Source organism: Hippopotamus amphibius, chromosome 8 (assembly GCF_030028045.1).
Source record: "Hippopotamus amphibius kiboko isolate mHipAmp2 chromosome 8, mHipAmp2.hap2, whole genome shotgun sequence".
NCBI classification, from domain to species: Eukaryota; Metazoa; Chordata; class Mammalia; order Artiodactyla; family Hippopotamidae; genus Hippopotamus; species Hippopotamus amphibius.
This window is the reverse complement of record NC_080193.1, coordinates 78,911,863-78,933,385: the sequence shown is the minus strand read 5'-3', so window position 1 is coordinate 78,933,385 and position 21,523 is coordinate 78,911,863. Positions and strand designations below refer to the sequence as shown.

Below are 21,523 nucleotides of genomic sequence, written 5' to 3'. Positions count from 1 at the left end.
GACAATGAAACACTAGTAGGTGATTTTAAGTAGGGAGAGACAAGATTAGATTTTCATTTAAAAGGTCTCTTCAGTGCAGGGAATGTTTAGGGGTGAAGGGGAATGGGTGTGGGGAGACCTTGCACTAGTGCAGGTGGGGGTGCAGGCAGCCAGGTGTTGGCTCTGGGAAGAAGTGAGAGGATCTAGAGGTTTCTAGGAGTCCGTGGTGGTTGGATGCAGGTAAGGAGGAAGAAGAACAGGCATCAAAATGATTCCTTGGTTCCCATCAGAACAACTTAGGTGGTAGTAATACCACCTAATGAGCTGGAAAATATTTAAAGAAGGAAAGGAGAAGAAAATCTACGAATCTGAGGCATCTTTGAGGGACACCCAAAGGTGACTGCTGAGTAGGTAGGTGGAGATCTGCTAAATACTCTAGAGAAAAGATTGCATTTTATCTCCCATAAGATACCAAGATAGGGACTTCCCTGGTGGTGCAGTGGTTAAGAATCCGCCTGCCAATGCAGGGGACACAGGTTCAACCTCTGATCCAGGAAGATCCCACAGGCTGCAGAGCAACTAAGCTCATGCGCCACCACTACTGAGCCTGCGCTCTAGAGCCCATGAGCCACAGCTGTTGAGCCCCCGCACCACAACTACTGAAGCCCGTGCGCCTAGAGCCTGTGCTTCGCCACAAGAGAAGCCACCATAGTGAGAAGCCCGAGCACCACAACTAAGGGTAGTCCCTGCTTGCCGCATCTAGAGAAAGCCCACATGCAGCAACAAAGACCCAACGCAGCCAATAAATAAAATTTAAAAAAAAGACACCAAGAAAAATTTCAAATGTATTAAATATTTGCATGCCCCAAATTAACTCATACATAATTAGAATAATATAGGAGTATATTTATAATATCTTGATACATAGGGTCTTTCTAGAATGAAACAAGAAATCAAAAGAAAATATTAAGATGTAATCATATAAAATTAAAATATGATATATAGGATAAAATACTTTATATACATTTAAAAGGCAAATGATATTGGAAAAATATTTGCACCCTATTGAGGGCTGAGTAGAAATAGCATGTTTTCAAAGTTTTCAAAGACCAATTACAGTAGTGTTTGAACCTACTTCAGTTGGAAGAGTTCTATGTAATCAAATGTAATATAATCAAATGTAATATACTTAATATATAGGATTATTTCAAATCAAGAATAAAGATTAACATGAATAATCTGGTAGAAAACAAGCCAGGGGTAGGAATAGGAGTTCAAGAAGAAACACAAATGACTATAAATATATTTTAAAAGTATTTAATCTCATTAGGAATCAAAGACTTACAAATTAAAACTACACAAGTAGCATTTGAAGCCACTAAAATGATGATTCATAGTATTTGCGTGAAGACAAGGAAATAAAAGCTCCTCTGCATTCTGGGTAGGAGTGAATATTGGTACAAGGTTTTTTCCGAAAGAGCAATATGGAAATAAGTATGTATTCTCCTGGACCCTGGGATTCCATTCTTAGGAAATTAGCTCAAACAAATAATCATACAAGTTCACAAAGATGTACATGCAAGAATATTCACTGCAATGTTGTTTACAATAGGAAAAGTTCCTAACTCCCCGAAAGTTGAATTGAAGATGGGTTAAAAAAAATCCTGATGTATCATGTAATGGATGACAAGGCAGCCAGTGAAAATGATAAAACAGAAGCATATTTCTTAATGTGAAAACATGACCATGAAATACACATATTTTAAGTGAAAAGCAGATTACAATATAGTATGAACAGTATGATTCCTTTTATGTTCAAATATATGCATTTACACTATACACTATATATTATACACACATAGACCTTCAGGAAAATCACTGGATATATGTATCAAAATGTCAACAATGGTTGTCTCCTAGCGGCACAGTTTTAAGTGGTGAGGGTTTTTTCTACAGCACTGTATTTTCTCATTTTTCTTCCATGCTTTTTATTATTTGTGGGATATAAATGTCTGGGAAAAAGACAGGATGCTTCCCCAATATTTTTGTATCCATTGATGAGTATAAATATCTGTGTGTGTTTATAAATCAGTCAGAAAAACAAAACCATCTGCACATCATTTTCTGGAGTGAGCCCACTTCTCAGTCCCAGGAAAAGTCGAAAGGAAAACACAGGATGTAACACAGATAAGTAGAAGGAAGATCAGAAGTTGCTTCTCCCACATCTTGACTGTTGGCATCTTCCCCAGAAGCACAAATGAGGCTCCCTAGGGATGGATGGGGGTGTCCAGGCTCTGTGAAATTCTCCAGGGTTGGGGAGGTGGTCACCATGGCTTAGAGGGGAGAGGGGAGCACAAAAGGTGTTCTGCAGCCAATGGTAACATGTTTTCCAGAAATTTCAGTGCCCACCTTCTTCTATCAGCACCTTATATGTCAACCTTTCTCAACTTGTAAACCAGAGTGACCCTGATGTTTTTGTTGGTTGAGCAAGTGCTGAAAACAGAGACCTGACCTACGCTCTGCATCTCCGGACAGCTGGGTGCATTCAGCTGGCAAAGCAAAGGATGGAACCTTCTCTACGCAAGTGGTCCATGAGATCTTTTGAGAAAGTGGTGAAAATTTGAGAGCCTCCCCTTAGTATATTCACATACATACAACCCTTCACGTCTGTTTTGGGCGTTCACAAACTCCCTGAAACCCTCGAGGGATGACTTCAGAGGAGCCCTTGTTAAGCTGGATCCCCTAGTCCAGAAGCAACCTTTCCCATTCGGAGCCCAGTGGCCACCAAGCCTCCTCTTACACGCAGCCCTGTCCTCCCCACCTGCTTTGCCATCAGGCAGTTTTCTTCCACATCCACTCTCCCTCCCAACACCTGTCCCGTCCTTACCTCCACTAATAATTCAACCTTGAACTAAGAGTATCTCCCCCCTCATTTCCCACCACCACCTCTCCATTATTCAAAATCCAGACACTGCTGTATCTTTCAATAAAAATAAATGTGGTCATATAATGCAATTTCTGTAGAAGACACATTTGATCCTTCCTTTCTCCTTCTTGCTTCCATTAGCACTGACACTTTTTCAGGTGTTAGTGTAATGGCTCATTTTTCATGTTTTAAAGCTAGAGGTCTGCAAATGTATAGCAAGGGCAGTCTCAGCAAGTCTCTGAACCAAATGCTGATTTCAGAAGGGCCTCGTTTAATGACAACACAGTAGATTGCTTTAAAACAGATCTGCATCCAAGCAATGCCTACTTACATTTTGCAATTCATATTTTGCAATAATATACGCAGAGAGGCTTCTGGGTTTTTGAACAGCTGCCATCTCACAGATTTTGTGGTAAATTTGAAAACTCAGTTTGCGGATCACTTGCCTGTAAAGCCTGGTGAACAGACACACGTGCCATTTAGGCCTTCACTGTCACAGGTGCCTCCGTTCAGACAGCTGACATTAGCGCAGGGGTCCTTGTAGGACTCGCAGTGGATTCCTGCAGAGAAACAGATGGAAAAGGGGTGACTCAATAAGGGGTCTCCAGCTCCCATGGCCTTTAAAAGGGAAGTGTTTGAAAAGCCTTGAACAGTGTAGAGGCTGATTCCCAGAGGGGTGTGTGTGTGTGTGTGTACACGTGTGTGCACACATGTGTGTATTCACTTGCCCACCCTTGACTTTCGATTGTTGTAAAACACATCTTATGAGGAAATAACAAATTCAGTACCTGCTCGTAGGTCCTGCCGTAAAGTCTTTTATGTACTTTCTCTGACTACACGCCCCAAAGCCTGGGCAATAGAAAGTTAAAACTTTGAAAGATAAAATGTATCAGTGACAAATGCTTTCTAAGTCTCCAAAAGAAACAGAGCATAGCCAGACAGTCTACCTAAAATGTCCATATATTTGATAAACAGTATCCTGAAGGTAAAAATTTGGAGTCAGATATTTAAACGAACCCCAGTTGTACTTTGGAAAACTGCAGGCGAGAGATGAGGGCATTTGTCCTTAGACTTCATTCCCAAAGACCAAACCAGCTCACCGCAGGTGAAAGGTAACCTCTTGCGCACATTCTATGTTCCAGACCCTTGTGCTGTGCTTTATGTGTAATGTGATCCTCATACCAGTCCAAATGTCCAAATGCAAGGTTACCAGGCTGGCAGGGATGGAACTGGGACCTGACAAGGCTGGCAACTTGAAGGTGAGCCTGTGCTCACTAAAGTAGTTCCCTGAGATGGCGCTCAGCCAGCCATGGAAATATACAACATGCTGCAGAACTCAGTGCCCATTCAAACAAAAAAGAGGCCCTGAAAAAAATCTTTATAGCAAAAACAGTTCTCATCGGTATAGAAAAATAGTCTACATGTACACGTATATATACAAATACTTGAAATTGGATGGAGAGGAGAATGAATTACTCTGAAGTCACTTTGTGCATTTCTACATTGTTGCAATTTTTCACAATGAATACATAGTATTTTATCATTTTATTAAAAAAAGACTTTAAAAACACAATGCTATTCGAAAGGTAGAATTTCTGGCGTTGTTTCACTGGCGTGCCAGATGGATGAATAGACTAACCTTTGTCTCTAATGCCCTACCCTTTGGAGAAGAAGATAAATTACATTCTATGTAAGAATGTATATGATGATATGCTCACCCTTCCCAACAACCTCAAGAAAAAATAAGCATAAAGCAAATAATAACAGAATGGTATTTACTTAATATCCACTTCCTCACTTCACTTATATTGTACAAAGGACTGCCACACCCAGTGACTCATAATTTTGTCACTGAAATTATTCTTGCTGAGACTTTTTTTCTCTCCTTTCTTTTTCAATTTTCAATGCCTTAAGAAGCAAGGTTTAAGAAAGAGGGGGGAAAATGCAAGAGAAAAAGCAAACAGAACTACCTATCTGTAGTCACACTGATGATTTATTTGAGCCTGGTAAAGCTTTTGAGAATGGACGATTTTTCATTTCTTTTTATCCTTTGCCCCTCATATCCAACCTATGAACAATAATAGTCTATCAAATATTTTTCTAAAGTGCCTTTCAGATCTCTGCCTGAGATTTCTCCCTGCAACCACCACCCCCAGCCCACTGCCTCACATCTTATGGGAAATGCTCCCAGCCCCAAGCCATCTCCTGGCCCCCTCTCTACCTCCAGCGAGTTGACTGAGCCTCACTGACTCATCACCCTTAACAAACCCAGGTCACGGTAATATTCAAGGTCAAAGTAACTGAAAGATTAAAGCATAAAACTGGTAATTGTTCTTCGCTTGAGTGTGTATGGCCTCTTCACCCAGAAGACTCTCTTTCCATTTTCCTGATTCCCAAGCAGCATGGGCTGAATTAAAAGAATAAAATGCAAAAGAACCCTTTCTGCTTCAAAGCGTTTATCAAAACACAAGGATTCACGTGTTTACAGGTTCCCAGGAGGCTGATCACTGGGAACCAGGTGACAAAAAAGGCTTTCAATTTTAACGGGAAATAAGGCTTTCAATTGTAAGGGGAAATACTGCCACACCAAGGTTCAGAGATGTTTGAAATCTAAAAAATATTTCCATTAGACCTAAAGTAAAAGCAATCAAGGATGATCTTTCCTGGATTTCTACAAATACAGTTGCCAATCTAAACTTAATATTAGTGTAACTAATACATTAGCACACAAATTACCACATTCTTCAAATAAGGCTGAAAAGCACAATCTAGGCTAAATATTTAAGCATCTTAACCTTCAAAGCTTTCAATAAGATAGATTTGATAAAAACACCCAAGATAATAAGCAAATTCAATCCTTTGGGTGGGTTTTTTGTTTTTTTTTTTTTTTTGGCAATAATTTTATCCTTTGTTATTTTTCTTTTTCAAAAGATAAGATATTCAGCCATTTGAGGTTCATTGAGTTTTCTGGCAGCAAGATGGGACAAAAGCTCATCTTCAAGGCAATGCAATGCAATGCCTATGAAGCAAGATGGTCTTAAAGGTCCCCCATGAGCACTTTGCTGACTCACGTTTCCTATACTCTAAGCCTGTGTAAGAAATATCTGTCATGTTGCTCAGCTCGTTGATCAGAACTGAACAACTATGAGCTAGAAATCTTAAATGCAGCGAAGAGACAGTCATGAATACCCCTGAGATGCCCAGGGTACGTCCCCTCCAACTCTCCTCCTCAGGCCCCCTGGACTCCCCTGTCTGCACCCCGAGAGGCCCTAGGCCCTTGCACAGCACTGAGTGTTGGGTGTCCTGTGTCCTCTGACCATAATGCCTCCCTTCACCCTCTCTCCCAAGCTGGTCTTCCCCCAGCACATTCTCAGTGCCAAAGCCCAACTCAAGGAAAGCTGAAGCGGACTCTCCCAAGACAACTCCATTCTACTGCCACTGTGTATGGAGAGCACGCTGAGATTTCATTGTTACAGAATTATGGTCTTAAATCATAACTTATCTGTCCTCCTGCCTGATCCCCCATAAATCTCTGAGGCCCTTAAGAGCTCAGGCCATATCTTAGCACGCGGAAGAAATTATGGCTATCCCACCAGAATCCTGTCCTTTCAGGAGGGGCGACAGTCTGTGTACTTTGGCTGACACACAGGTAGGATTGCCAGAGGACTGAGAAGCCATTCCAAATCTGCCTCAAAAACACCCTTTTTTGTCAGGGAAAACCAGGTTCGCACTTCAAACTAAGCCTGTGGAATGACACATGCATCACCCATTGGCAAGGAAAGGAGCATGCATGATTACGAAACTTATGTTTAGTCTCAAGCAAAAATAAACTGTAATTCAGTCAAAACTAATAAAAATTCATACTTTATATTAAGGGATAGAGAGGCAACGTTTCTGAAAAGATCTTTATTCTAACAGGGCTCTTTATAGCAGTTAATTTTAGAATTAAAATGAGCAAAAATTCAAAGAGTTTTGCTCCAATTATAAATTTCTGTTGTCATCACAATTTGGCTGTGATTAATACTCTGAAAGCTGAAAAATCTTTATCTCCAAGAAAATTAAGCCAGGTAAAGAAAATTAACTTGAAGTGTTCTTCGAACTTCCCATTCACTTGAAGACATCATCTTATTTTATTCAAACTGATTCCCTCTATGAAAACTTTTCCAGTATTTCAACCTCACAGAGCTCAACCTTTTCTAAGCTGTTTCAGAAATTACAATTGAGATCTCGACCTTTGCCTCATTATTCCTTATGTGTGCCAGTCTCAGTCTGCTCTTCTGGTTGAATAATAGCCTGATAAAAGAAGAAATCCTGATGTATATATTTTTCTATCAATCACAGTACTTGAGAAGGGACAGGTACATAAAATAGCAAGAAATTTTTGTTCGCTGGTTACACAGAGGAAATAATTCTAACCAACAAAGAAAGAGTTCTCATCTTTTCAATTATAAATTTCTGTAGACTTTAAAAGTAAACAGTTAGGTACAATGTGATCAAACTCATAACCCAATGATCTTATTTCTGAGATGCTATCCCCCCTCAAAAAATCCAGAAAGTATGAAAATTATATGAATAAAGATGTTCATTCTAGAATTATTTATAGTAGCCTCACATCAGATGTAGCAAGGGAATGGATAAATATTACCCCATTTAGTGATGGAACACTACATCGCCATTTAAAATAGAACTAGTAAAGCTTGCTAACAATTTCTAAATCGAACATAAGTAACAGTATGTATGAAAAGGATAATACAAACTTGTAGGCATCATTAATTATAACTGTAAAAGTACGGATATTAAAAAGGATGGAAATAATATAGATGATTATCTTATTTTCTGTTGTAAAGCTATGAGTTGTCAATTTTCAGTTTTCCAGTTTTTTATTACTGTTGCCACATAATTTTTATAATTAAAAATTGAAGTATTTTCTTTCTATCTTCTGTCACCAAAATTTCCCAAATGGGTATAGTTTTGGCCATTAAATTTGTCCTGCTATAAATAATAATTCAACACAATGTGGGGCTGTAACTTGACTTTTTGGCACTATAAGGTGATGAACGCTAACCAAAGTCTTAAAAGTCTCATTGTGAATTAGCTTTGAGCTAGCTTTAAAGGAGGGTCAGCATTTCAGTACGCCTGAATGGAGATCACTCTGAGTCCCTCTATGTGTTTTGCTTCTAACAATTTTTCATGATCCACAGGGGAAACTTACTGGGAAAATGTTTAAGTTGCCTTGCTTCATTTAATTAGTATGTTAAGCAGCAGTTTCCATTCAAGTATAGATAGCTGTGAAGCTTCTGCTTTGTGTAAGCCACCGTGTTAAGAGCTGGTGAGAATTAAAAAAAAATTTTTTTAAAAAGGAAAGGAAGGAAGGAGGGAGGGAGGTGGAGAGAGGGGGGGAAGAAAGAAAGAGAAAAGAAAGAAAGAAGGAAAGGAAAGAAAGAAAGAAAGGAAAGAAAGAAAGAAAGAAAGAAAGAAAGAAAGAAAGAAAGAAAGAAAGAAAGAAAGAAAGAGAAAGAAAAAGAAAGAAAGAAAGGGCGAACAAACTATGTAGTCATTGCCATTCAGGAGATTATAATTTAGTGTCAGGGAAAGGAAAGTCTGGAGCCAGAAAGTACTGACTACAAGGCTGACCATAACCATCATAATAAATATGAAGAAAATGCTTGGAAAGTTCAAGAAGAACAAATCATAGTGTTTGGAGATCAAGATTTCAGACAAGGTGCAGCCATAGGATTGGATGAGGGCAAAGAGAAAGAGAGAGAAAGGGGCCAAGAAGGAGAGTCTGGGAACCACCTGCACGCACGGTGTCCAGAGAACGAGGATTCATCCCAAGAAGGCTGGGAGGGAAGAGCAGGGCTGGGGTGTGAGGGGAGGGATGCAGCTGTGGAAGCTAAAGCAGGGGGAGTTTCAAGAAGGACCAGTAATCATGGGGCTAGAGGGCAAGAATGTGGATTGGAAGCTGGAGGAGGGGGCTTGGGGTTTCAGTCTTCAATTAGGTCACTGCTAGATCCATTTAGCAGAATGAGATCCAAACTGAAAAGGGTTAAGAAAAGAAAACTTAAGGAAATAGAGGTGTCATCTATATCAACTCTAAGGAAATTTTGTTGTAAAAGAAAGAGGAAGAAAGGGGCAAATAAGTAGAGAAGGAGGCAAAGTCAAACAAGAGTCAGTTTTTTTCAACTCATGGAATTTACGAGGGTGAGTCAAAAATTATCCACAATCCGGTTATATTAAAACTTGTGTTGGCTACACTGTCTTATCAGTGCTTTCCCTTCAAGGTTACTGTCTCCCCAGTCAATGCTGTACAGGTGTGAATGTGTTATATCAGTTAATTTGTACTGCAGTGTGAGCAAAAACGTATGCCCCACTTGTGATTTTCACAAAAGAAGAGTAGCATGCAGTGATGCGTTTTTTGTGGTCTGAGGGTGTGCACGTCCGCACACTTCTGCCCACACTGTCAACACTCTGCAAAAACTTCATTTTGAGGTGTTAAAGCATCCTTCCTATAGTCCTGATCTTGCTCCATCGGACTTTCACCTGTTTGGTCCCCTGAAAGCAGCCCTATGAGGATGAAGATTCACTTCTGATAAAGAAGTAAAGACAGTGGTGCATTTGTGGCTCACAGCTCAGCCTAAAACATTTTTTAATGAGGGAGTATGAAAGCTTGTTGACAGATGGACAAAGTGTATTGAAAAGCAAGGAGATTATGTCCAAAAGTGATGTATTTGTCTTTGCTAAAAGTTAATTAAAATAAATTCTACAGCCAAAGCGTGGATAATTCTTGACTCACCCTCGTATTTAGAAGTGTATGCAAGAACATTTTTTTTCTTCCATTTAGCAACTCCATTTTTCTAGCACCAATTATGAGAAAAGAGTTCCCTTCCCATTCATAGCAATTCCTTGTTAAGAGTCATATATTATCATAGATGATAGTTTCTAGGCCATTATTTGGTTTTGGTTAGCTTTCCATTCTTGCACCCATAACACGGCAATGTAATAACAACTGCAGCATTATAATGGCTTTCAACATCTGGCAGAAGTTCCCCCTCATTGCTTTCCTTTTTCAAAATGTTCTTAGCTATACTTGGCTGATTTGCTATTGCTCTCATTCTTTTTAGGAAGTTATATTCATTTATTTAAGTTTTATTAAAAACAGTAAAAATCGCTACTTAAAAGCACATACATAAAGTAAGAAGTTAAAGTCCCAATTCTCCTCCCAACACACCACTTATCCAAGTTCTAATTCCAGAGGTAAGTACTAGTTAAGAATTAACGCTCACCCATCTGATAGTTTCCTAAGTTTATACAGACATCTTATACATAAATATATGTCGGGAAAAATGCTTCCAAAGAGGGAAAGAATGTCCATCCCCCAAGGAGAGAAAGGCCCAGAATCTTTTGACCTCTTTCCTCCCCTCACTCATTCTTCCTCTGGATTGGAGGGCATGAATTACCCTCTTCTGCTTCTCTTTTAATACTTTCTACCCCACCCTTCAACACCTGCCTCTCACTTTTAGTTTAGAAGTTCTCATTTATTGTTACTTTGCCAGGGTTTACATTCCTGTTTACACCCAAACCTAAACGTCTCTAGAAATATATCAAAATGAAGTAACCACTTCACCTGCCCATTGGGATGAGATCTTTAACACATTTGTATGCCTTCCAATTCTTCCCAAACACCTACCAACTCATGGATTTTGTTAAAATAATATGAAATTTTAGCTTGGTCATTTCAATTTTTCTTTAAGAACAGATGTGGTGACACACTCTAGAGTGACCCCTCAATGAGTCACACCCTTGTATAATTCCCTCCCCTTGAGTGCGAGCTTCTAAACAATAGCATTTGGCAAAGGTTAAGAGATTTTGAAGCTGCAGTTACAGTCTCTAATCAGTTGACTTTGAGTTAACCTTTGGTGGGCCTGACCTAACTAGCTGAGACCTTTAAGAGGGTTCAGGTCTCTCCTGAAGTGAGAGCCTTCAAACAGCAGGGTTTCTCTCTCATGATTGCTGACTTTCAAGAAGCAGACTGTCAAGAACTCTACAGCTGCAAGGATATGAACTCTGCCAACAACTTGAGAGGACTTGGAAGCTGATCCTTCCCTAATAAGCCTCAGATGAGAGCTCAGCTCAGCCAACACCTTGATTCCAGCCCTAGATTCCAGACCTTGAAGAGGGAATCCAGTAATCCATGCCTGAACCTAGGAAGCTGTTAGATAATAAAAGATTGTTGGTTCAAGCCACTACCTTACAATAATTCACTATGCAGCAATAATAATCAATGCAGTACACATGCCTTTTTTTAAAGAGACTTTTCTTCATCATTAAATTAGTATTTACAATCGCATGAATGTCATCTATTTTGGTTTACCCTGCATGTAAAGAAGTCTGCTCAAACCTCTTCCTCCTGTTCTCCATCATCCCCTATCTGGTTATCTTTGTTCTGATTTAGTTCCAATATGATGAGAATACCTTGTAAAATAATTTTCTTAGGGGGGTACATGGTGTTATGTTTTCTGTATTCTTAAATGTACAAAATGTCTTTCTTTACCCCTCAAATACAAATGAACCTTTAACAACCAGACTTTTTCATTGAAAAATCTAAAACACTCTTCACTGTTGTTTAGCTTCATTTTAGAGAAGAGCAGTTCAATGCTGATTTGATTCTTTCTTTTGCATGTAACTTGTGCTCACTATGAAGAATCTTGTAAAAAAAAAAGATTCTCTGTATTCTTGGATTTGGAAATTCTACCAGGAAACTGAAAATTGTGTATCATCTCCCTCATGAATCCTCTGGCATTCTGTAAACTCATTCTATTTGAAAATTTCAATTTTCTTCATCTCATAGACTTCTCCTTCTAGTAGTTGGTTGATTCTGGTTTTATTTCCATGTGTTCTTTCTTCTTCCCCAACATCCACCATTCAGATGAAACATATCTCTTGATCTTTTCTCCACATTTCACGTCTTTTCACTAATGGTTTCCATTTCCTCATATTTTTACTTATATCATGACATACTTCCTCCTTTTGTTTTCCAGATCTAAATTCAATTTTGAGTGGTACACATTACTTTTTTTACTTCCCTTCTTGAGTGTTTAGGGTTGTGGGGTTTGTTGCAATTTTATTTTTACTTCCCAGATTTTTTCCCTTGTTGAGCTGCTGGTACACACGCCCTGAACTGGGTAGACTTGAGGTTGGCAACCTCAGGCAGAGAGAGATGATACTGGAGATTCTCCTCCAGTGCTGGAGAGGCCAGTCAAATTAGCCCTGTCTGTAAGGGGTAAAGGCCTCCCAATTTGGAGTTCTCAAGGTTCTCCAGGTGTGAGCAGGAGCCCATTCTCTCTCTCTCTCTCTCTCTCTCTCTCTCTCACACACACACACACACACACACAGACACACACACACAGGGGACCAGCTCAGCCCAAATGCAGTCCTCTTAGAGGTCAACCAGTATCCATGAGATCAGGAGAGCCCTTGGCCTCATAGGGTCACATGCAGCACATTATAGCATGTACTTCCTCTTTATAAGCTGAAGGGTCTTTTGGGTTCAGCTAGTCATTGAGTCCTCTGTTCTCCCCAGAATCTTGTCCTCTAACCCTGTTTTATACAAAACTCCCAGCACTGCACCCTCTTCTTAAAAACCCACATCCTCAAATGTGTCTGAGATCCCTTCCAGGATCTTGAGTCATCTCAAGTCAACTCTACCTTCTTGAGTTATCTATAGCAAGGAGTCTGTAATTGATGGAGGAAGGTCACAGAGAGATATAAGGTGTGGAATGAGGAGCATATATGGAAGGATTAACCTTGAGCACAACAGGGAGCATGTGATCAGCTAATATGGAAGACAATACAATTTGAGTAGTTGTGATTGCAGATGAGTTTCGCAAAGTGTGGCACAGGGCCAGCATACCAACATCATCTGAGAACTTACCAGAAATTCAAATTCTTGGGCCTTACCCTAGATAGGGGTGGGGCCCAGCAAACTACATTCTAAGAAGCCCACCAGCAGATTCTAATACATGCTCAAGTTTGAGAACCATTGCTGTAGGATGTAGAAAACCAGAGAAATTTCAAAATGCTTTTAAATGATAACCTCTCTTTCATTCCATGAAGATGGAGGTAAAATTAGTTACATCCTATGAGTGAGTGATTTAATTTGCAGCTTGGGGGAAGCAGCAAAACTTGGGAATACTTCTTGAGAAAAATGGAAGAAGGAGGTGAAAAAAGCTAGGATCACAGTCCATAAATTTGTGGAGTCACCGGTGGGTCATCATATACAATTTCATTTTTTATTTCTTGGTCATGATAGCATGAGCAACGCTTCAAAGCCAGGAATGGGAGAAGCAAATTCAGAGTATACCCAGTTCATAATCTTGTCATTTATAAAGATGAAATTTACTCCATAAAATTCTATCATAAACTAAAAAATTGTGGAATTTAAATTTTTGAAGCACATCCAGCACTACTAATTCTGTCTTTGAAAAATCTCAAAATCTCTCAGTAAGCCTTACTGCCCTTTCTTTAAATAGACAAAATAAAGACAAGACAGTTGGAAAGGTTTATCCAGGGTCATCAGTAATCCAATGGCACAATAATAATGAGCTACTGAGGTCTCCTAATTCATTGTTTCTTTATTTTTTCCAGCCTTGAGCAGACTACCTATTTCTCAGTGCTCTGGTCCACCTAGAAATGGAATCCATGTGAGTGAAGCCAGCAGATCTGTCCTCATGGGAGTTGGTGGAGTTCAGCGTTAAATGGGTATCATAGTCTATGAGGAGCATCAGATCTGCCACACATAAAGCAAAGACTTGACCCAACTTCAGCCCTTCCATTCAGGGGCTACATCAAGTTCATCCATGTGCCCTACAAATCCTCGAGGCTCACCAGGAAGACCTCTAAATAAAGATGGGTCCATCATCCAGAGAAGCAGTGTTGGCTACAATGCAAGGTCAATAGCAGATGGATGGTATCAAGTAAGTGGTGGTGGGAGCAAGAGGTTAAGTGAAATGGCTATAAACAGAGCCCTCAAAAGCATTACAAAAATCTATACCAGCCCTGAAGTCGTGACTTAGAGAAATACGTGCAGAGCAGCTGATGACCAGGCACCCTGACACAGTGCTGGCTGAGGATATCGGGACACCAATGAAGCCTCACCAGTGAGCCCGCTGGGGAGGAGATGGAAGGACTTTCAGGACCATGCTGGCTGGGCTCCTGGGGGGTGACACTACCACGTCTTGGGTTACCTTTTTTGTGAGTTCACACACGTAAGGACTTAGAACAGGGTCTGAATGTTATAACGTTGGCTGTTTTCCCATAGTGACTTTGACACACGTCCACTCAAATGAACTAACATTTGCCTCCCCTTTAATGACTCATTTAATGAGAATGAACTTTCTGGCCATCATGCGAGATTCCACCTGCCTCCTCCACCAAAAAGCACAACAGCCTCTCCTCCTTCAGCGAGCAGAGCTTTCCTCCCCCAGGTTCTATGGCTGTGTCCTCTGACCTCTGTCTGACTGTCCACTTAACACCACTTTTTATCCCCAGCTTTTTACACATTCAGTGGAGAAGAGAATGAAGATACGAGAAGAAGGAAAGGGCAGGAGAGAGATTTTTCAGTTTATCAAGAGGAAACCAGAGACTTGCAAACTGTTCTCCTCGACCCCATAAATCACCCCACTGCCAGCATCTGATTCTTATTCTAAACGATTTCATGCGCCAATTATAGGTTTATGGATGTACATGGAGAAATCCATGCCGTCATTGAGAGACACGCTGGCACAAGTAGGCCACGTGATGCTCACCTTTGTACTCTGCCAGGCACACGCACTCGTAGCCGTTGACGAGGTCCCTGCAGGTGGCAGCATTCAGGCATGGGGCAGAGAGGCACTCATCGTATTCCTCCTCACAGTAGAGGCCATGGTAGCCTGAGGGACAGAGAGAAAGGTCTGTGGTCAAACTGGTACCATTTAAATGCACACTGGACCAGCCTACAAGGAAGGCAGTGGGTATTCATTGGAAAGTAAGGCACAAATAGATGGGACTGAAAGAGCTGGGTCTCTTGGGGTACACTGAAATGTGGATTTCCAGGAAGGTTATGAAGAATCTGTCCTGATCACCCTTTGTCATGATCCCCACTATAAAAGAAGTGATCCCATTGATCCACCAGGTGGTCCCATTATTATGTCACATCCAGTGGTACTGGTGAGTGCATCTGCTGTGGTCACAAGAGGAAGCAATAGGGACAGAACTTAAGCCAGACAGCTCCTTTCAAGGATGTGGACCCCCCATTTCCTCCAATCAATTAGAAAAATTAACTAGAAAGAATTTTATTCAAGAAGAAAAGGATCCATGAATTTCCTTTGTTTTTCAAGTCAAGAAAGAAATTCAGCTAAAAAGACTTCACTGAACTTCCTGATGAAATGTGGGGTGTTTTTTTTGTTTGTTTGTTTGTTTATATTTAAAATGACAATTGTCTAAATTATAATTGTGCTTAAATTTTTTAACTATTACAAATAGAATAATAGCAACAAAGAAAAAGAAACCAACAATTTCTCAAGAAAGATGGCTTTTACTCTCCTTTTTGCAAAACAGGTGTTTATTCTAAAGGACAAGAAGACAACATTCTTTGAGATTCACTCATGAATGTTAGGCTGTTTTTAACTTTCAAAAACATGTGTTCCTGCCAACTTGCAGTGAAACTGGGCCATTTTTGTCTGGCTCTGTCCAAACAATGAGAAACATGTAAGCACTTTCAGAAATCACCCTGCCTGTGTTGGTTCTGAGTTCAGATAAGCAGAAAAAATAAACGCTCGCTCAAGTGGGCACTGCAACCAAGAGCTCCTCTCCAGCAGCTCAGAGCCAGCCCTCGAGCTCAGAAAGTCCTGTTAGCATAGGCTAATGTGTTGAAACTGTTGCTTCTGGTGCCTATCACAAAAGTAGGTTAAGCTCCCATCTGCATTATTTACAGAGCACTTTTCAACTACGTTGCCATTTCAGTTGTTTTTTGAACTGCTTTCTACATTTAGGCAGCAATAGTAGCCCCTTTGAGGGAACCTTGACCTTCCCGAGACAAATACACTAGGGATTTTCATTCTTCTAACTTCTTTGACTTCTTACAGTTTTATGAAAATATTGCCTATCACTTCATCAGACTATTTCAATCATCTAGATCAGAGTTTCTCGACCAACAACAATTTTGTCCCCCAGAAGATATTTGGCAATGTTTTGGGTTGTCACAACTAGGGTGGAAGGAAGGGGTTGCTACTGCAAACCATCCTACAACACACAGAACAGGTCCCCCAACAAACACCAACCCAGCTAAAACGTTCATAGAGTCAGATGGAGAAACCCTGCTCTAGATCAGGGATGAGCAAATGGTGGTCCACAGGCCAAATCCACCCCAGTCTGTTTTTATAAATAAAGTTTTATTGGGACACAGCCACACCCACCCAAGTATGTATTATTTATGGCTGCTTTCCTACAATGGTAGATTAAGTAGTTGCAACAGAGACCATATGGCTTGAAAAGTCAAAAATCTTTACTATCTGGCCCCTTATAGAACAAGTTTGCTGATTCCTGATCTAGATTCAAAAACAAAAAAATCTTTCTTTTTAACAAGAATTTTAGATATTAACCTCTTATCAAAGATATAGTTTGCAAACATTTTCTCCCATTCTGAAGGTTGCCTTCTACTCTGTTGACTGCTTCCTTTGCTGTGCAGAAGCTTTTTAATTTGATATAGTCCCACTTTATTTTTGCTGTTGGTGCTGGTGCTTTTGGTTTCATATCCAAGAAATCATTGCCAAGACCAGTTTTATGAAGGTTTCCCCCTATGTCTTCTCTCAGGAGTTTTATGGTTTCAGGTCTTAGGTTTAAGTCTTGGTGTTGTTTTTTGTGAATTGTGTAAGATAATACGAGGGTGAGTCAAAAATTAGCCGCACTCCAATTATATTAAACCTTCTGTTGGCCACACTGTCTTATCAGCGCTTTCCCTTCAAGGCTACTGTCTCCCCAGTCACTGCTGTGCAGGTGTGAACATGTTACATCAGTTCATTTGTAACTGCGGTGTGAGCAAAAATGGATGCCCCACTTGTGATTTGCACAAAAGAAGAGCAGTGTGCAGCGATTCGTTTTTTGTGGTCTGAGGGTATACCTGGTGCCGTTATTTATTGAAGACAGTGCGCAGTATGGAGAAAGTGTTTTGTCGCAAAGAAGTGTGTATGAATGGATGGAGAAGTTCAAGGAAGGTCACACAAGTGTTAACCATCAAGAAGGAGCCAGATTCACTTCTGATGAAGAAGTGAAGACAGTGGTACATTCATGGCTCGCAGCTCAGCCTAAAACATTTTTTAGTAAGGGAATACAAAAGCTTGTTGACAGATGGACAAAGTGTATTGAAGAGCAAGGAGATTATGTTGGAAAATGATGTATTTGTCTTTCTAAAACAATTAAGTTCTACAGCCAGAGTGCAGATAATTTTTGACTCGCCCCCGTATAAATGGTCAACAGGTATATAAAAAGGTGCTCAACATCATTAATCATCAGGGAAACGAAAATCAAAACCACAAGATGTCACCTCACAACTGTTAAGATGGCTGTAATAAAACAAAACAAAACAGAAAATAATACGTGTTGCTGAGGACGTGGAAAGACGGGAACCCTCACACACTGTTAGAGAGGATGTAAAAGGCTACAGCTGCTATGTAAAACAAAAAAGTATAGAGATTCCTCAAAAATTACAAATAAAATTACCACATGGTATGTAATCCTACTTCTGGGTATTTATCCAAAAGAATTGAAAATAAGCTCTCGTAGAGAGTTTGCATTCCCATGTTCATTGTGGCATGATTCACAATAGACAAGAGGTAGAAACAACCTAAATGTCCATCAACAGATGAATGGATAGAGAAAATAGGATATGATACATGCGTACAGTGGAATGTTATTCAGTCTTTAAAAAGAAGGAAATCCTGTCATATGCTATAACCTGGCTGGATCTTGAGGCCATGTGCTAAGTGGAATAAGCCAGTCATAGAAGGACAAATACTTCATGATGCCACTCATAGTAGCCAAACTAAAGTAGTCAAACTCATAGGGGCAGAATAGAATAGTGACTGCTGGGATGGAAGAGAGGGAAATACAGAATTGCTGTTGAATGGATCATTTCAGTTATGCAAAACGAAAATGTTCCACAAATCTGTTGTATGACAATGTGGATATAGTTAACAACACTGTACTGCACAGTTAAACACCTGTTACCAGGATAGATTTCATGTTATTTGATTTTTATCACAATTTTTATTTTTATTTTTATCTTTATTTAAATTTTTTTGGCCACGCCTCATAGCTTGCGGGATTTTAGTTCTCCGACCAGGGATCGAACCTGTGCCCACAGCAGTGAAAGTGCAGGGTCCTAACCACTGGACAACCAGGGAATTCCCCTTATCACAATTTTTAAAATATATAAATGCACACACACACACACACACACACACACACACACAAAGAGTTAAGTCTCTTTAACCATCTTCTCGGTGTGCAGCAACAATCACCACCAGCATCTTTCTGATAGTTTTGCCCTCCCAGCAGATCTTTAAAAAATGAGCTTGGGTACAGCCACTATGGAAAACAATTTGGAGGTTCCTTAAAAAACTACAAATAGAACTACCATATGATCCAGTAATCCCACTTCTGGGCATATACCCAAAGAAAACCATAATCCCAAAAGAAACTTGTACCATAATGTTTATTGCAGCACTATTTACAATAGCCAGGACATGGAAGCAACCGAAATGCCCATCAACAAATGAATGGATAAAGAAGATGTGGCATATATATACAATGGAATATTACTCAGCTATAAAAAGGGATGAGATGGAGCTATATGTTATGAGGTGGATAGACCTAGAGTCTGTCATACAGATTGAAGTAAGTCAGAAAGAGAAAGACAAATATTGTATGCTAACTCACATATACGGAATCTAAAAATGGTACTGATGAACTCAGTGACAAGAACAAGGACGCAGATGCAGAGAATGGACTGGAGAACTTGAGGTTTGGGGGGGGCGGGAGGTGAAGGGGAAGCTGAGACGAAGCGAGAGAGTAGCACAGACATATATATAGTACCAACTGTTAAATAGATAGCCAGTGGGAAGTTGTATAACAAAAGGAGTCCAACTCGAGGATGGAAGATGCCTTAGAGAACTGAGATGGGGAGGGTGGGGGGCACTCGAGGGAGGGTGGGGGGGGAGTTGAGGGAGGGAGGGAATACGGGGATATGTGTATAAAAACAGATGATTGAACTTGGTGTACCTCCCAAAAAATAATAAATAAATTTTTTAAAAAATGAGCTTGGGAGGATAATGTATAACCCTACAAGCACCTTCGACCTCTAAATTGCGGTGTTATTTATACAGACAAAAATCAAAAGCAAATGTCTTGAAATCTCCCACAATTGTTTTTGTTTCTTGAAAACAATATCATCATCTTTTTCCACTAGCAACATGAAAAGCAAGTGAGGATGTTATTTTACAGAGATACTTAAGCTGGAGATGTTTTTCTTCCTTGGGTGAAAAAAATAAAGGTTTCATATTCTATAACTGTTTCTTCAGAGACGGTAACATTTAAATGTCTTTATGGAAATGTCAAGACACCCTTTACACTGCCAAAGAACCTAAATCGGACTGTTTGAAGAAAAAGGCATCTCTTCCAAAACAGAAGGCTTCTGTGAAAATGAGACTGCCACCCCCTGCTGGTAATTAATTTGGACAAACAAATTAGCTCAGGGCAGTATGCCCAGGGTCTAGAGACATTAGGCTAGTCCAAAGAATTTTTTTAAAATAAAATCGAAGATTAGAAGGGTGGGATCAGAATAGCCCCTTCTGGGGCACTGATTTTTATCACCAGTGGTCTGATTTTTGCAGAACTTTATCCTGAATATTCAGCTCCAAACATTTCTTTAGACTTGAGAGAACAAAGCAACCAGCTGGATGTGGGGCATGAGAAAGAGAGGTTAAGACGACTGCCACATTGGGCTGTGAGAGTGGATGATGTTGCAGTGAACGCAACAGCTATGACCAAAGGAATAACAGGTTTTAGAGGAAGTTGACCAGTTGGATTTTGGACACATTTAACTTGGGGCTCACTTAGCCAGGTTCACATGGCAGTTGGGAAAATGGGCTTGAGAAGCATAGAAACAGCACTTTGGGCGCTAGATGTCTGGAAGTGGTGTAGAAGTTCTCATCAAAGAAGAACATGGAAAGGAACAAAGAAGCAACCAAAGTCATATCTACGTGGATGGGCAGGTGAAAAGCAAGAAGCCCGATCAGGACACTGAGTAGGGATGGGGGAGGGAGAGGGGCAAAACCCAAGGAGCTCGGTCATGGAAGCCAAAGGAGGACAGGAAGCCAGGGAGGGCTGGTTAACAGTGTCAAAGGCTCTAATAGCAAGAATGACATCAGGAGGCCACTGTAGACCCTCAAAACACTGGCTCTCAGTGGGGGCTGCACTGCCCTTTAGAGGCTGATTTGGAAATTGGAGAGTAGGAGGGATTGCTTATCACAATGGCTGGGGGGTTCTACTAGAATTTGGTGGGTGGGGGCCAGAGATATTAAACGTCTTGAAATGTCTGGGGTTCCCCTACACAGCAGGCAATGGCCTGGCACTCTTCACAACTCTGGACTGTCCCATTGCACATTCATGTAAGCAAAACCCTGTTTACAACTTTCAAGGCCTAGAACCTAACCGCTTTACATATATTATTATTTTAGTTTTTATTTTAGTTTTTTATTTTAGTTTTTAAGACATATTGAGCTCTCCAGGAATGTATACGTACTGTTTTATATTGATATGCTAGGTAAATCAAGAGAAGATTGTGCTAAGAGTTATTCCCCATTTTGGAATATCACTTCACTAGAGCAATAGCTCTTAAGGAATTTAAGTCACAAATAAAGCACACCTATATCAGCAAACAAAACAAAATAGAATAAAAGTCACCTCTTCGGATAATTTTCCAAAAATACTATCCAAAGTAGCTTCCCCTACCAGTTACTCATTACAACACTCCATTGATTTCCATCATCACACTTATAACAGTCTGAAATCATATTAACTTTGTTCTTTATCAACTATTATTTCTCCTCCTCCACTAGGATAGAAGCTTGAAGACAGGCTATGATTGCAGAGTTCACAGCTGTGCCTGCAGTATCTGGTACAGAAAGAATGCTTAAGTAATAGCTCTTGAATCAGCACCCAAAATGCCACTGATTAAATCAATACACATTTAAGATATGCCTATGATGCGCCAGAAGCTTCCAGGTGCTGTGATTACAAAACTAAATGGCAAGGTCTCCACCCACAAGGGGCTTATCGTCCAGTAGCACGTGAGTGGTGTCTGCTTCATATCAGGCCCTTTACCCGTGTTAACTTTTTTAACCCTCATGACACCCCCAAATGACAATCGTGGCTAGTCCCAACTTAAACATGAGTCAGAGAGGTACCTACTGATCAGAATGGCCATCACTAAAAAGTCTACAAGTAACAAATGCTGGAGAGGATGTGGAGAAAAGGGAGCCCTCCCTCCTCCTACACTGTTGGCGGGAACATAAGTTGGTGCAA

The 21,523-nt window shown here is 40.2% G+C and overlaps 1 protein-coding gene across 1 annotated transcript in view; it reads right to left on the bottom strand.

Annotated features, from left to right (window-relative positions):
- DNER (delta/notch like EGF repeat containing) overlaps positions 1-21,523 on the bottom strand; it is a 317,177-nt gene that overhangs the window by 30,236 nt on the left and 265,418 nt on the right. The window contains exons 9-10 of the mRNA XM_057746038.1: positions 14,710-14,832; positions 3,352-3,465 (exon numbers count right to left, since the gene is read on the bottom strand). Coding sequence (XP_057602021.1) covers positions 3,352-3,465; positions 14,710-14,832 — 237 coding nt within the window. The remainder of the gene's footprint in view (positions 1-3,351; positions 3,466-14,709; positions 14,833-21,523) is intronic.